The sequence below is a fragment of the Neophocaena asiaeorientalis genome, unplaced genomic scaffold (genome assembly GCF_003031525.2).
Source record: "Neophocaena asiaeorientalis asiaeorientalis breed wild unplaced genomic scaffold, Neophocaena_asiaeorientalis_V1.1 scaffold396, whole genome shotgun sequence".
NCBI classification, from domain to species: domain Eukaryota; kingdom Metazoa; phylum Chordata; class Mammalia; order Artiodactyla; family Phocoenidae; genus Neophocaena; species Neophocaena asiaeorientalis.
The window spans coordinates 2,784,171-2,797,345 of record NW_020172455.1 but is presented as its reverse complement, the minus strand read 5'-3'; the positions used below and the strand labels follow the sequence as shown (position 1 = coordinate 2,797,345).

The 13,175-nt window shown below is 50.6% G+C and overlaps 1 protein-coding gene across 3 annotated transcripts in view; it reads left to right on the top strand.

Moving 5' to 3' along the window:
• The window catches only part of ATP6V1C2 (ATPase H+ transporting V1 subunit C2), a 56,645-nt gene that overhangs the window by 24,734 nt on the left and 18,736 nt on the right, over window positions 1–13,175 (top strand). For all 3 annotated transcript variants that reach the window (XM_024737702.1, XM_024737704.1, XM_024737703.1), the window contains exons 4-5: window positions 5,106–5,191; window positions 12,171–12,265. In XM_024737702.1, coding sequence (XP_024593470.1) covers window positions 5,106–5,191; window positions 12,171–12,265 — 181 coding nt within the window. The remainder of the gene's footprint in view (window positions 1–5,105; window positions 5,192–12,170; window positions 12,266–13,175) is intronic.

Below are 13,175 nucleotides of genomic sequence, written 5' to 3'. Positions count from 1 at the left end.
AAAAAAAAAAGATAGTATCTGTTGGACTTCCCCGGCGGTCCAGTGGTTAAGACTCTGCACTTCCAATGCAGGGGGAACGGGTTCGATCCCTGGTAGGGAAACTAAGATCCCACATGCTGTGTGGCCAAAAAAAAAAAAAAAGATAGTATCTTGTAAAAAAATATTTTCTCTTTTCTTTGTTTTACCAATTTTTAAAAATTGAATGTTATTTTACAATGTTGTGTTAGTTTCAGGTGTACAGCAAAGTGATTCAGTTTTATATATATACATATATATATATTCTTTTTCAGATTCTTTTCCATTATAGGTTAATGTAATGGTGATTATAGGTTATTCAATAAGATATTGAATATAGTTCCCTGTGTTTTACAGTAGGTCCATGTTGTTTATCTATTTTATGTATATTAATCCCAAATTCCTAATTTATCTTTCCCCTCCCCCCCCCATTGTCCCCTTTGGTAACCGTAAGTTCATTTTCTATGTCTGAGAGTCGGTTTCTGTTTTGTAAATAAGTTCATTTGTATCATTTTTTTAGATTTCACATATAAGTCTTTCTCTCTCTGACTTACTTCACTTAGTATGATAATCTCTAGGTCCATCCATGTTGCTGCAAAAGGCATTATTTCATTCTTTTTCATGGCTGAGTAATATTCCATTGTATATATGTACCACGTCTTCTTTATTCACTCGTCTGTCGATGGACATTTGGGTTTGTTTCCATGTTTTGGCTCTTATACACAGTGCTGCTATGAACATTGGGGTGAATGTATCTTTTCTAACTAGAGTTTTCTCTGGATATATGCCCAGGAGTGGGATTGCTAGATCATATGGTAACTCTATTTTTAGTTTTTTAAGGAACCTCCGTACTGTTCTGTACAGTGGCTATATCAATTTACATTCCCACCAACAGTGTAGGAGGGTTCCTTTTTCTCCACACCCTCTCCAGCACTTATTATTTGTAGACTTTTTCATGATGGTCATTCTGACTGGTGTGAGGTGATACCTCATTGTAGTTTTGATTTGCAGTTTTCAAATAATTAGTGATATTGAGCATGTTTTCATGTGCCTGTTGGCCATCAAAAAAATTTTTTATAAGGTAAAATGTACATACAGTGAAATGTGTACATCTTGTATGAACAGGTTGATGAATTTTGTCGGGTGCCTCAGTGCAAACAAACGCCAATCAAGGTTGCACACCATCTGCAATTTGCTTTTTTAATTAAAAATATGATTTCTATATCTTCCCTTGTGGGTTAGTATAAGCTTTTGTGTTAGAGGTGGGAGCCAGAGTTTAGTTTAGACAAGCATTGAAGAGCATGGCTTTGGAGTCATGTAGATCTGGGCTCAGCTTCTGCTCTGACACTTATAACTCACTGTAGGGGGACTTTTAGCTCTTTAAGTCTTAATTCTTTCATCTTCAGAGTGGGGATGTTATCTAGCTCAAAAGAGCGTCTCAAGAATTGAGTCCCCAAAACACCTAAGAGCCCTTACAAATCGATGTTTTTCTAAAAAAAAAATGACGAGAAACCAGTGAAAGATATGAACACTCTATTACCAGAAGAAGATAGCCATCGGTAGAGTCTAATAAACCTATCAAAAGATGTCCAGCCTCATCGATGATCAAACAGATGCAAGTCGGAGCACCAGTGAGATAGAACTTTTCAGCTATCAGATTGGCAGGGATTAAAAAGATCCATGATCCGTCACATTAGCAAGGATTTAGGAGGCAGGCACTCTCATCCATTGTTGGTGGGAGGGTACATTGGCTCTGTATACTTGGCGGATAATTTGACCTTATCTGTTAAAACTGCAAGTGCTCACACCCTGTATTCCAGTAGTTACTCCTCTGCGATTTATCCTACATATGTGCCTGCACAAATGGGCAACATATATGTTTTGCTGCAAAATCATTCAAAGCGTAAACAACCCAAACGTTCAATCGAGAGAATTAGTTATGATACAACCTTGCAATGAAATGCTATGCAGTCAATGAAAGGAATGAGGAAGCTCTACCGTGACGTGTAAAGGTTTTCACAATGAACTGTAAAGTGAAAAAAGTAAATTTAAAACAGCATCTAGACTCTTAGATTCCTTTCAATGAGAAAAATGTTCTGATTTTGTCATACCACAATTCACGGATGACTGTAGTTAATGATCACAGTAAGTCAGGGAATTTTTGTTATGTGCAACAAGCAAGTTTTCCAGCAATTAAGCTTCGTCAGACTGTGCTATTCTGAGATGTTCCGTGGTGGTGTACACACCTAGGGGCAGGTGTGCCTCCATGCTTGTTATAGTTAAACATTTCTTGGAGGCTAGAATTGGGAACAGCAAAGAGTCATTAACAGAATGACGAGGGAGTTCTGCTTTTAGGTCGATTAGGAAGGAAGCATGTGTGTTATTTAGGTGCTATGACATTTGTTTATTCATTCAGCAAACATTTCCTGAACAGCTGCTATGCTTCAGGCATTGCCATTGGGGCTGCAGTTACTACTTCCTTCACGTAAAGAAATTACTCAAAATGTGACAGAGGATATGGTAATAAGAGACAGCAACCTGCATGTGTCGCTATAATAATGATAAAGAGGAGCCCTTGACAGCATTAGAAAGAAGCTCTCTGAGAGCAGGGGCTGCTTTGTGCATAGCATCTAGGTTCACGGCACTCTAATCAGTGCTTGGCACACAGTTGATTAATGTCTGGAATTTGCTAAATGAATGAGTGAATGAGCGAATGAATTTATAGGGTCAGGGTTCTAACAAATAACAGAAGACACACTCCAATTAGCATGATCTGAGAAAGGTCTATTCAGAAAGGAGCGTGTAGTTGTATGAGGGCTGTTGAGAAGCACAAGGAATGGTACAGGAACCCAGGTAGACGCAGAGAGGTTGCCACACCCCTAGGCTATAGGAGATGAGGAGAGATAGGTTACTGGAACTGGGAGGGAACCAGATTTGTACCCCCTACCCCTGCCCTCACCGTCTCCTATCGAATCTACTGGGGAACCAGAGGGCAGAGAGCCCAGACGCCTCCATCAGGCTGCCGAGAGCTCATCTGAAGGTACCTACCACAAGCTCCCGGGGGCCTGGTTCTTGATATGCATCGCACCGAACTCTGTGAGATGAGGAACATCACCCCCATTTTGCCAAGGAAACAGAATGAGATAAGCTAGGTGACTTGCCCCGTTGTCATTAGTAAGATGCAGAGCTGCTATCCTAAGAAATGCCAACACATTTGTGGAGATTTGAGCCCAGGTGGCCTAGAGCCTTGGGGTCCACAGACAAACTGGGTAGTTGGGAGGCAAATTGCTCCTCTGGGCCACAGTCGCCCATCTGTAAAATGGGATGATAATCATCACAAAAATTCGAGAATTTTTGTGATGTTTCAGTAACAGTGATAGAGGACTTGGTAAACAAAAGAGAACCTCAACTTAATATAAACTGTGGAAGTGTTAAGTATTTGGAAATATGCCAGATTTCAAAGCACGTGTTTCCTTTTGGGTGGGAGACTGTGGTTGTTCATTTTTTAAAAAAATTAATGAATTAATTAATTATATTTATTCTTGGCTGCGTTGGGTCTTTGTTGCTGCGCGCGGGCTTTCTCTAGTTGCGGTGAGCGGGGGCTACTGTTCATTGCAGTGCTCGGGCTTCTCATTGCGGTGGCTTCTCTTGTTGCGGAGCACGGGCTCTAGGCACGCGGGCTTCAGTAGTTGTGGCACGTGGGCTCAGTAGTTGTGGCTCGCAGGCTCTAGAGCACAGGCTCAGTAGTTGTGACGCATGGGCTTAGTTGCTCCACGGCATGTGGGATCTTCCTGGACCAGGGTTCGAACCCATGCCCCTGCATTGGCAGGCAGATTCCCAACCACTGCACCACCAGGAAAGCCCCTTCATTTTTTGTTAATTATTTTATACTTGCATTTTTCAGTTTATGGTCACGAACATACATAAGTTAGATGCGAAAACAAGTTGCTCTCCCTGCCTACTCCGTCATTTTTTCCTTCCCTCTCTCCGTCTTTCCCTCTCTCCCTCTCTTTCTTTAAGCTGGGGCCTTTCAGTGCCCTCTGCCTCAGTTTTCTGTGTGGGGCCCTAGGCCCTTGGGCTCCACGCTCTGAGTGGCCACATGGCCAGTGTCTGCATCAGCAGAAAACCGTGTTCTCCATTTGGAATTCAGTGACCTCATCCTCCTGCCTGCAAACACCTGCTCCCTCCTGGGAGCCAGGAGAATGAGTAGAGAGCGCCTGAGGCAAAGATGTAGATCATCAGAGCTTTTAAGGACTTTGATCCTGGTTGGCCTGCTGCCAGCTGGACTTCTAACTGATGGGCCTCCAGGAGTGGACACTCTTTGCCACCAGACACTCCTGCCTGATTAGTTCTATTAATATTTACAACAATCCCGCAAAATGGGTATCATCCCGTTTTACAGAGAAGAGAACTGAGGCTCAAAGAGATGAAATAAATTTGGCCAGAGTCATACATTTGGCAGAGCCACAGTGAACTTGAGCCCTTCTGCCTCCAAGTCTCATACTTTCCTTTCCTTTCTCGTACTTTCTGGAGCCTTCAGTATGTTTTCTGAAGACTTAGAAAGTTTTAATTTTCTAATTATAAAAGCAATACTGGATTAGAACAGAAAATATGTAAAGTAGGAAGAGCATTTCCACATAGCTGCAGCCATACTCTCTGTATAAGTCTGTATCTTATTTTCTTTCCACGTAACATTATAATGCAGGCCTTGTTCCACGGTATTAGAAATTCCTTGTAAACCTATTTTCAGTGGCTGCTAATAACCCCTCAGCTGGGTATACCGTCCTTCACTTAAACAATCCGCTATTGTCAAACCTTCCAGTGGCTTCCAGTTTTTCGCCGTCAGCAACGTTACTGCGAAGAACATCTTTTTATTCAGAAAGCTTTTTCTGTTTGTCCTGTTTCCTTAAGATAGTTTCCCAGAAGTGGAAACACTGGTTTAAATACTGGTTAGCATTTTGCGTCTCTCCACGCGTATTGCCGGATTGTTCTCCCAAAGGGTGACTCTGGTCCTTTTGCCGCCAGCAGATTGTGGGAGTATTCTGAGGGCAGTTTCCTACTCTAACTGGCTTTTCGTTCTTTCCCCAAAGCCTCATAAAGAGAATGGCCCAGAGTGTGGTGGAAGTGATGGAGGATGCAAAGGGGAAGGTCCAGGAGAACCTCCTGGCCAATGGAGGTAGGTTCCTGAAGTGCGTTTATGACGGTGCCTTCCCAGCCCATTCTGGTCCATCAGTGGCCTCAGATGTGACCACACAGTGGCGGCTGAAATGATGCAGGTACCACGGAGGCTCCAGACTGACACATCGGCACCGCTGTTTGGAAGACGTGCCCCTTTACAAGCTTATAATCCTGCTGTCTCATTTCTAAAGCATCTGACATTTCTTACCTGTAGCTGAATTCCTCAGTGAAATTTGAAATGAAAATGGGTTCAATGAGGTTTAATGGTTGGTTGGCTCACCCACCTTGTCTATCAGCCTCCACTTGATCCCGCATGGAGTATTCCGTCCCCACCCCCCAACCGATTTATCCCTTTCACCAAACGAGGCTGAAAAATGCCTCCATTGCTGGGAATGCCTCAGACTGGATTCTTTAGTTGTACGCAGTAGGCAGAGGAGAGATGGACCAAAAACACTTTGGGTAGCACGTTTGCCTTTGGCGTTCTGTCTCCCCTATGCAAACAGGGTAAATCTTTAGATTCCAAGGATGTTTTGGTCCATGAATTAGTGTACAAACAATTTGAGTGCACTTAAAACGTGCAAGACAAAGAACTCTGAGGCTGGGCTTCCCTAGTGGCGCAGTGGTTGGGAGTCCGCCTGCCGATGCAGGGGACGCGGGTTCGTGCCCCGGTCCGGGAGGATCCCACGTGCTGCGGAGTGGCTGGGCCCGTGAGCCATGGCCGCTGGGCCTGCGCGTCCGGAGCCTGTGCTCCGCGGCGGGAGAGGCCACAGCAGTGAGAGGCCCGCGTACCGGAAAAAAAAAAAAAAAAAAAAAACTCTGAGGCTTTGGAAACCTTAGAATTAGGTGTTTCAGCATCTGTAGAGATAATTAGACCTATGACTCTATGCATAAGTATACTGAAAATGAGAACATATATTCTATATTTGATATTTATTTATATCATTTATTACATATAAATTAAAGTCTTTTCCCTTCGGGGAACATTTCTTTTTTTTGGCCGCCATGTGGCATGCGGGGTCTTAACTCCCTGACCAGGGATCGAACTCGTGCCCCCTGTAGTGGAAGCGTGGAGTCCTAACCACTGAACCGCCAGGGAATTCCCTCCTGGGAACATTCGAAAGCTTTTTCTTTGCTTGTTTTAACTGATACATGGAAATGTTCGTACTCCCAAATCTGAACTTAGTTTTGTATGTTAATGCAGTCTAATAACTCCACCTTATTACGTTGCAGGTTTGAAGGAGAAAATGAAATGTTTAAAGAGTAGGTTGTGCGTTGTTTGTTGTGTGCGTGCTCAGTGTGCCACCCGCATGTCCCCGGGAAGGTGGAATCTCAGTCTGGTTGTAGGGATACGGTGATCAGGTGACGATGGATTTCTCAAGTGACAATCTCGTAGCGTGGTCACGATATCCATATAACACAGATAGCAACTGTTTTTCCTTCCCCGCTCTTCCTTGCATCTCCCTTGCCTCGAGGGAGGCAAGGCATGCAGCACTGCATGTCTCCTGGAGTGGTGAATGCCTTGACCCTGGAGTTCAAGATCAACTTGGGCGTCTTTTGGCTTGTGGTTCGCTTCTTGCTGTGGCTGTCCCTAGCGTCCTCCTGCCTGTTCTTGGGGGCTGGCTCATACAGGGAGCCCTCTTCTCTCAGGCCCCTCCTGGGAGAGTCCCTGTGCTCAAACAGGCCATTTCTGGTTTCCCTGTTCGAAGGTGTCGTTTGCTTTGGTTTTTTGTCCAGCCTGCTCAGACTGGTGGAATTGAAGCCAGCAGATCCTCTTAGGACGAATACAAATCTTTACAGATCAGAAGTCACCAAAATGCCTTCCCAAATGCAATCTGTTAGTTACACTAAGATTTCTTGCCGAGGCTAATCAAAAAAAATTATTTTGTTCAATTGATGAACTGATCTTACTTCCCAGCAGGTAACTCATAGGGCCCTAGACTGAAGCGCAGACTTAGGGCCTAGAGCTACTTTTCTACATAAAAACCTGGTCCTGAGGATTCTAGGATTTGAGCTCACATTACAATAATGATCAAAATGCTTACATTCTATTCAAAATTCACGTCAGTTAAAATTAGATGTTATTATTACATCGTATCCATTCCCAGTCCAAATGGCACGACTCTAAGAGCCGCTGCTTCTCCTCTCAGGAGGTGGGATTTCAGCTTCATTTGTTCGTATGTGTTCCATTATCTCTAGGCCGCCTGGGAGTTGGGTGCCCACAACTTCCAGCTGGTCCCGTACCCCAGCCCTGTGCGAACAAAGGTCAAGGACGCTAGGGCAGAGCTCATGGCCGGCTGCTGAACATTGCTCATGCACGCGTAGTAAAGGCTCTGAAAAGTACTGCAGTCAAGAGACCTTTGAGACAGTTTGTCTCAGGCTTTCCTGATATTATCCGGATGGGGAAATATTTTTCTTCTGCAGATCACCCAGGGAACTAGTGATTGAGAGAATTCACTGGAGAAACTCAGTGTTGCCCCCAGCAGGTGGGATTTTAATCTGATGTCCCTGAGGGTACCCCCAAGTCTTCTGGGCTGTGTTTGCTGGAGGGCCAGCAGTACTGGCCTCGGAACAGTCAGGCTTGGTCCTTTGTGACCTTGGCAGTTCGCCTCCCTGGGTCTTGGTTTTCTCACCTGTCGGCTCTCTGCTCTGCCTGGGCACCTTTTGTTTTTGTTGGTTCTCTGCCTCTCGCTGCGCTTGGAGCGTGGAAGGACACAGACTCTGATTGCGGCAGAGGCTGAGCGCGCAGAGTCAGAACCACCTGAAGGCCCGTCTGGCTGCCCGTGTGGTCACAGGTCCTTCTTTCTGCCGCTGCCGGGAAGGCCTTGTTTTGGTTCTTAGATGACATCATTGTTGCTCAAGGGCAACCGCCTGTGTACAGCGTGTTTTGATTCAAAGTGAGCCTGCCCGGGCCGTGGTCTGACCTCACAGGCCCTTGATGCAAGCCCCATACTGCTCCCTCGAGACCAGGCTTCCGGACTTCAGCTGGGGAGAGGGGAGGGGACGGGAGCCTGTCATTTCCGGGGCAGGCGGAGCGGAGGCTGCGGTCCTGGAAGCACAGGAGGGCCCAGGGCTGCCGCTTTCTAAGGCTGAGGGCGTCCTCAGGCAGAGACGGCAAGGCCCTTGGATGCGTGAGCTGGGGCTGCGGGGAGGGGGCAGTGTCTGGAGCTGGGGCTGGTGCTTTCCACCTGGAAGAGGAGGTGGAAGAACTCACAGTCACGAACCAGAGGTTTCTGGAGGCTTCTGTCGGGAGACCTTCACCGTCTCCTTGTCTCACTCATCAGACACGCGTGCCTGGCCGTCGAGTACCAGGCAGTGTGCTGGGTGCTGGGCATCCAGCGATGACTGTCTTCCAGGAGCTCACGGCCTGGGGACCAGACCCATAGTGCCTGACGTGCTGTGATGGAAACCAAGTGTTTAGGAGCCTCCACGAGGAGGGGGGCTGAGTCTTAAAGGAGTCACAGGCATTCTAGTAGAGAAGAGGGACGCGTTCTCTTTGGTTTGAGCGCCGTAAAAGCCTGGAGTTTGTGAAAGTGCACGGACACGAGACCTTGTCTGAAATGTACCTCTTCTAAGCAGCCCGGATAGCGTTAGTACAATAATCAGGGTTAATAGGCAGATTCTCATACGAAGCACTTGCTCCCTGCCGGGCACTGTCACAGGCTCCGGGGACACAGCGATAATCACCTGCCCTCAAGGAGGCTGAAAGAGCAAGGGAAGCACGGGCGATGGTGCAGTGTCATTGGTGTGATGCGGCAAGCATCCCCGGGCTCAGGCCAGCAGGGGGAGGAGGGCTGGGCAGGCTTGCGGGAGTTGGTCTCCAGCCTGATGTTTAGGACAAGAGCAGCAGAGAGAGAGAGAGTGAGGGGTCGGGGGTGGCTTAGCTTGGGTGGTGGTGTGCCCAGGGGGTCTGGGGTGGGCAGAGGCAGGAGTCTCTAGAGCCCACATCTGCCTGGCACCTGCCTAGGGCGGGCTGTTCCCTGGCCTGTGTGGTGGGCGATGGCTCCCACCGGGCAGCATGTGACCGCATGGGAGGTGTGTGACCGTTGTGCTTGCCCAGGGCCTGGCCCACAGTAGGGTCCAGTAGCAGGATCGGGGTGACTGCTGGCACACGAGGAGTCCTTTGCGACCGTCAGTTCTGCCTCTGACTGCGCCCCTGCCATCATCCAGACCTCAATGCGGTTCCTCCGAGGCCTGGATCCTTCCTACAAAGTCATTTCCCTGCCCTAGTGTAGCAATCCCCAAATCCATATTAATAACCAAATTAATACCAAAATCTGTATTAGCTCGGGCTGCCATATCAAAATACTGCAGACTGGAGGCTTAAACCACAGATGTTTATGTCTCACAGCTCTGGAGGCTGGAAATTCAAGGTCAAGGTGATGGCGGATGTGGTTCCTGGTGAGAACCTGCTCCCTTCCCTGTGTGTTCACACGGCCCTTGCTTGGTGGGAGCACGGGGGACGTGGGGGCTCTATGGTTTCTCCTTATAAGGGCACTAGTCCACTTGGGTCAGGGCCCCACCCTTGGTGCCTCAGAGGCCCTCTTGTCAATCCCAACACCGTTGGAATCTGAAGGACCCTCTAAGTCAGGAGACCAGAGGTATCGGAGTGTGGTTCTTGCGGAGATGCCGACAACGGCAGCTTCCCTGTCCCCCCAGAGTGTGGCCGCTCCTGCCCGAGGCCGGGGCGGGGAAGGGGCGTGGTCCTCCCTGGCCTCCACGTTCCTTGTCTCCTTTTCTGGTGGACGTTACACGACTTACTCTGTGCCAGAGTTTCCTCATCTCTGAAATGGAGATAATAATAATATTGAACAGGGTTGAAGGGTAAATGAACTGAAATAACTCATGCGTCCAGGCCACAGTAAAGCACCAGCCAGCGTCAGCTACTGTAATGGTCATCACCAGCGTCGTCATGCTGCTGACCTCCCTCCCACAGCCCACTTCCCTCCTCCAAGCCCCACTTCATTTCCATCTGCCGTGCGGGAACTTAACTGACCCGAATATCCGACTTAGCTCGTCCCAAGCGGAGCCCGTCTCCGCTCGCCTCTGCCCCTTCCCAGGCTGCCGGCTCCCCGCTGCCTGGCCGAGTGAGCATACCCTCCTTTCACCTAGTCACCCAACCTGGAAACCCAGGTGTACCCCGAGCCTCCGTCGTGCCCCAGGGGTAATCGTCCCTGCGTGCCGTTGTCGGCCCCCTGCCTCTACTCCCCGGGCATGGGCCCCTCTTAGCTTTCCCTTCCGTCTCCCTCACAGCCCCAGAGAAGGCTCCTCAGAGCACCAGTGTCCTCCCCCGGCTATGTCCTGACCTCTCGGTGACCTTTCCGCAGTGCTGTCGAGGTTGGAGTGACGCGTGTCCCACTCCTGGCATGTGTGAGGGGCTCAGGAGGCGGGCCTGGCGTCTGTATCGCCACAGGAGAAGGTGTAGACGTGACTTTCCTGACCCTGCCTGGCCTTCCTGTTCCCCCTCCGTCCACACTCCCTGCTCCATCAGCGTGACCCAGGGAGTCCTCATGCCCCGCGTGTGACGCTCACCAGTCCACCCCGCCCGATGCCCGGCGTCCTCCTTCACCGGCCACGTGGCAAACTTCATCCCATGCCATCCCTGCGTGAATACGGGGTCCTCACGAAGCCCTTGGAGTGCCCCCTAGGACAGGAGGCAGGTGTGGGCTCTCCCCCTCCTTCCTCAGCCCCTGCCAGCCTTCTGTTACACTGCTCACTGTGGTGTCACGTTTGACTCGTGTCCCGAGCAAACAGGGAGCGCCTCGAAGGCGAGGGGGCTACGGTCTGCTGTCCCCAGCACAGTAGTGAGCTGGCCTTCAGTCGCGGTGACTGAATGTTGAGGGAGCGGTGACCAGTCCCTTTTCACCTGCGTGAAGGGCCGGCATCCACATAACCTGGGGTGGGAACCCAGGATAGCAAGGCTGGGGGCCCCCTTAGCGCATCCTACACTGAAGGGGTAATGGACCGGGGTGTAGCCTGCAGCTGGCCCCCGGGTTGCACCCTTTCAATGTGCCTAGAGCTCACCTGAGGAGAGAGGGCCCTCAGGAGGTGTGCGGACACCCCTTCGCGCACGCACTTCTCAGGTCAGGAGGCTGAGGTGCAAAGAGGTTTGGTTACTAACGTGCCCCAGGGCCCCCAGGCGCCGCTGCCTGACTTCCCAGCCCCTTCCTCCACCCGCGGCCGGTTAGAGACAGTCACAAACACCCTGAGCACACAGGTTTAGGCTTGCTTTCAGAGAAAGGAAGAGAGAAAAGAAAATTTGAGAAAACACTGATTTGTTCCACTCACTATGCACTTTTATATAAAGAACGTACCCTGACAAATGCACATCTGTACCAGGTGGTAAAAACCACCTTCACTAACTCCAGTATTTCGCTAATGTTGAAAATGCCTTTGTTGGAATAGACGCGTGTGAGGACCGGGCCCATGTCTAGCGCTGGGACGTGGGAGAGGCAGGGAGATGGTCATCTGCCGGGCAGGTGGCACCCATGGTGGCTGTGGGATCTTGGGGGTTGGCTTGGGGCTCTCTGGGGTACCTTTCGGTACCTCGAACTGACAACTCAGCTGGGAGTGTGGTCGAACCAACTGGAAAAGACAGGGGATTCGTCTGGTGCCACAGAATATCTCCGACGTCGTGGCCACCCCCTGGGAGAGCAGGGCCTCCCACACGCGGGGCTCTGGGGGAGCAGGGCCTCCCACACGCGGGGCTCTGGGGCAGCCGTCTAGAGTTTGAGCTTGGGTGCAGGAGCACACCTTTACAGCATCCCGAGGGTAGGGCTACCTGTGGTCCTGGCTGATGGTTGGCCTGGCCCTCTGCCCCCGTGGGGAGTGTCTGCTCTCCCGGAGAGGGAAGGCGCCCTGAGTCTGTCCTTCCGTTTCTCTCATTGCTTCCTCGGTTTCAGTGGGGATGCTTGGCCTGCCTGCGTCTCAGGAGAGACGGGGAGTCCACTGTCTGGTGCAATGTGTTTATGTTCTTCCAGAAGACTTAACGTCCTTTGTGACCCACTTCGAATGGGACATGGCCAAGTACCCTGCGAAGCAGCCGCTGGTGAGCATAGCAGACACTCTGGCAAAGGTAAGAGAAGGGCCGGCGTCACTGACCATCTGGGGTGAAGCTACACGGCGTTTGCACCCTAGCGAAGCGAGGAGGGCCTTTCCGGAGGCGGGAGGCTGGGTGGGTCCTCGCCCTGCCCAGTGGCCCTGGGTGGGGTCCCTTCCCGTCTGGCTCCCGCCAGCCCTGACTGGGCCCTGAGCTGTGGCCTTCCATGCGCTGGGCAAGGTCAGACACCTTTGGGTTTCAGGACAGCCCTGGAAACGGCTTGGTGACCACCTGTCCTCCCTATACCTCTTCCAAATCTGCCACTGGGCAGGGTGGCTTCGTCTTACAGGACACTGCCCTCGACGGGTGCTCTGAGCCCCTGGTGTTCTGACCCCAGACCCCGGCGCCTGTCCACTGCGCTCCCCTTTGAAAGGTGCTGATGGAGAAGTCAGTCCCACCCTGACTCTCCCGACCCGATGGCCATCGTTTACTTAACAAAAACTATCTGCTTCCGTGGAGAGTTTGGCTTAAGAGCCCTAACTCCTGGGAGGCATCTCCCGGGGTCCCACCCCTGCTGACAGTGGGGAGGCCGGTGGGTGCTGCCCCCATGATTGCACTGCCTCGGTGAGCGGGGGGCCTCCAGCTTCTGCTGCGTTAATAAGAGCACCAGGGCGGAGCCTTCTGGGGACGTTGCGGGTGTCTTGCAGCGTGTTGACTCCCGTTGGTCCCCCTGAGGGTGGGCGCTGACGAAGCTTCTGAGGTTTAGCCTGATGGTTTATGGCCACTGTCCCTCCCCTCCCTCCAAGATGCACAGAGCCCCTAATATGTCACGTCTCCTGTGGCTGGGTGGCTGGGGAGCATCTCAGCCAGACCGGGAACAAAGCCTTCCTGTTGTCTCAGGGCGACAGAAGTGCCCAGGTGTGTCTGGGTGGCTCAGGTGAAGGCG